We start from the raw sequence: 2,359 nt of genomic DNA, 5'->3' as shown, positions 1-2,359 counted from the left end.
GGACACAAACCAAGTCCGGTCAAAGAAGAGTTCACTTCATGAGACCGTGGACAAACATCAACTTACCCCATACTTTTTTCCAGAATGCCGAAGTGATTCACTTCGCTTTTCGGGGGGGGTAGTGATAGAGTACGTACTAAACAAGCCCAACAGCAGTAAAGCCCAAGACAGAGTATCAGTTCGGCATGACTAAAGAGTATCAGTCCGGCGTGACTAAAGAGTTCAGTTCGGTACAACCAAAGAGTTCGGCCCCAGCCTACAGCTCGGTGAAAGCCAACTCATCAAGCTCTGCTCTCAGGTCGGCATCAAGCTCTACTCTCAGATCGGCAAAAGCTGCTCGGCAATAATTCAGCAGTTCGGTCTCAGTATTCGACCGAACTAGGAGATAGTGGACTCATACAAGATTTCTACCTCCACTACACCGACGATCTATTTAGTGGTGTCAAGCAGTCATTAACTCATGCAGGATAGTGGACCCATGCAAGGTCGCCACGATCTCCACGACATCCACTACCTAATAAATGCTGCATGCCACGATCTTAGTTCACTGTATAAATAGAACCTAGGTCAGATAGATAAGGTCTTCTGCTTCTTCTTTTAAACTCTAAAAAAGCTCTCTAGAGAGAATATCATAAAGCAGGCCAGTGTTGTAAGCTGTAATTCGCAGATCAAGCAATACAAACCTGCCCCCATTTCTCCCCGTGGACGTAGATTTACCTCAGTAAATCGAACCACGTAAAACCTCTGTGTCGTAATTTATTTTTACGTGCATTAATTACCATCGAAAATTCGCCGCTTCATCACTACTCCTACATCTCATAGTCATAGTAGTATATTCTAAAATTACCGTGACGCCTAAAATGAAATCACCAACATCCACAAACCCTATATAATGAAACATCGAAAAGACATATATAGTGTATAGACAAGACACCAATATTCGAAAGTGGAAGTAGTAAACTAAGTAAATTACAAAAATGGAAGATAGAGAGGGATGTGAATATTGATTCACATAATAGAGCATGCATTGACATTATCATCACTGAAAAAAGTGGCGTATTTGAGCTCATTGGGTGAAGGATAAGCTTGATCCACATCTCTCACAAAACCAGAAGGAGCTTTCTTATCGTAAGCACCCGGTGCGTAGGGATGATATGTGAGATTATACTCAACATACGGCCATGCCTCTGCTCTCTTCCCACATCTCTTTATTCTTTTAATTACCTTTTTCTCCTCCACATACCCCGTTACCGCTACATGGCTCTCACTCCTGTTTACCTCCACAGATCTTGCACCTGCACCATTTTTTTAAATTTCTTTATTAATTATATTACCAAAATACTATATGAGGATTTATCATCTTGACAGTGACTTCGTGCCTACCCTTATTATTCACAAGAGATCATACTATATTTAAAACTTATCGACACTTTAAGGGTCTATTTGGTCCATTTGCATCGTTGATGTGTGTAACATATTAAAGCTGATTAATGTCTGGTTTATGGCTTTCCTAGCTTCATATTAGTAAAGGAACACGTGATCAAAATAGTTTTTATGAATATGACTAACCTTTCATGGAGGAAACAGCATGTCTGACTCTTCGTTCACATCCGTCGCAGTCCATTTTCACCCTCAAATCAACTGTCTGAGTATCAATCACAAATTATCAATATATACATATATATATATATATATATATATGTGCATGCATGGTTATGTAAAAGTATGTGGCTAAATAGAGGTAATATATCTCAAAAGGAGATTTTTATAAGCAAAGTTGGTAGGAAGAAGTACCTGCATTGGTTTTCTTTTGCTCTTTCTTGTGCTTGAAACAGTAAATAAATCTGAAATATGGTCTATGATTCCCATGATTACCTTCCTCTCTCTGAGTGCTAGCTAGGAATTGGAGGATTTGAGATCGATCGGTTTGAAATCTTGAAGTTGTTATGAACTATGTTAGCCTATTTATATGAGAGGGAGAGAGCAAGCTGTAATTAGCTATAAGGTAGAAGTGGTGATATTATTAATTGAATAATTAGGAGTATAAGCTACGAGTAAAGAAAGTGACTTGTGTTGCTAAATGATAAGTACACATTATACTCAAACGCATCAAGCTCTGTACAAGTGGGCATTCGGAGCTTAATTACTTGTGCCCCATTTTATGACTTTTCTAATCATCATTTCTCTTCACCACTCTTAATAGTAATAGTGATAGTAATTATTATTAATTTTATGTTTAATTTATATTTGAATTTGTTGTTATTAGGCAAAACAACTTTGCCTGTGCTGGCATTCCAATTCCAGCAAGCTGCAAATGTGAAAGTTTTGACACTATACTACTCACGGCTACGCTGTTTAC

General features: G+C 38.4%; 1 protein-coding gene across 1 annotated transcript; it reads right to left on the bottom strand.

The window, feature by feature from the left end:
- Positions 1 to 889: 889 nt before the first annotated feature.
- Positions 890 to 1,922, bottom strand: LOC121767947 (heavy metal-associated isoprenylated plant protein 20-like). The gene is made up of 3 exons (XM_042164275.1): positions 1,795 to 1,922; positions 1,570 to 1,645; positions 890 to 1,295 (listed from the first exon to the last, which is right to left on the bottom strand). The coding sequence occupies exons 1-3, from the start codon at positions 1,867 to 1,869 to the stop codon at positions 1,009 to 1,011; spliced, it is 438 nt and encodes a 145-aa protein (XP_042020209.1). The 5' UTR covers positions 1,870 to 1,922; the 3' UTR covers positions 890 to 1,008.
- Between the last annotated feature and the right edge of the window lie 437 nt (positions 1,923 to 2,359).

Source organism: Salvia splendens, chromosome 15, assembly GCF_004379255.2.
Source record: "Salvia splendens isolate huo1 chromosome 15, SspV2, whole genome shotgun sequence".
Classification (NCBI taxonomy): domain Eukaryota; kingdom Viridiplantae; phylum Streptophyta; class Magnoliopsida; order Lamiales; family Lamiaceae; genus Salvia; species Salvia splendens.
Note: the sequence above shows the minus strand (reverse complement) of the source record. Positions and strands in the feature narration are given on the sequence as shown.

Coding starts and splice junctions, on each gene's coding strand:
- LOC121767947 (XM_042164275.1), bottom strand. CDS start 1,869: ATGGGAATCATAGACCATATTTCAGATTTATTTACTGTTTCAAGCACA. Junction 1,646..1,794: donor GCAAAAGAAAACCAATGCAG/GTACTTCTTCCT, acceptor ATTGATACTCAG/ACAGTTGATTTGAGGGTGAA. Junction 1,296..1,569: donor TGCTGTTTCCTCCATGAAAG/GTTAGTCATATT, acceptor AAAATGGTGCAG/GTGCAAGATCTGTGGAGGTA.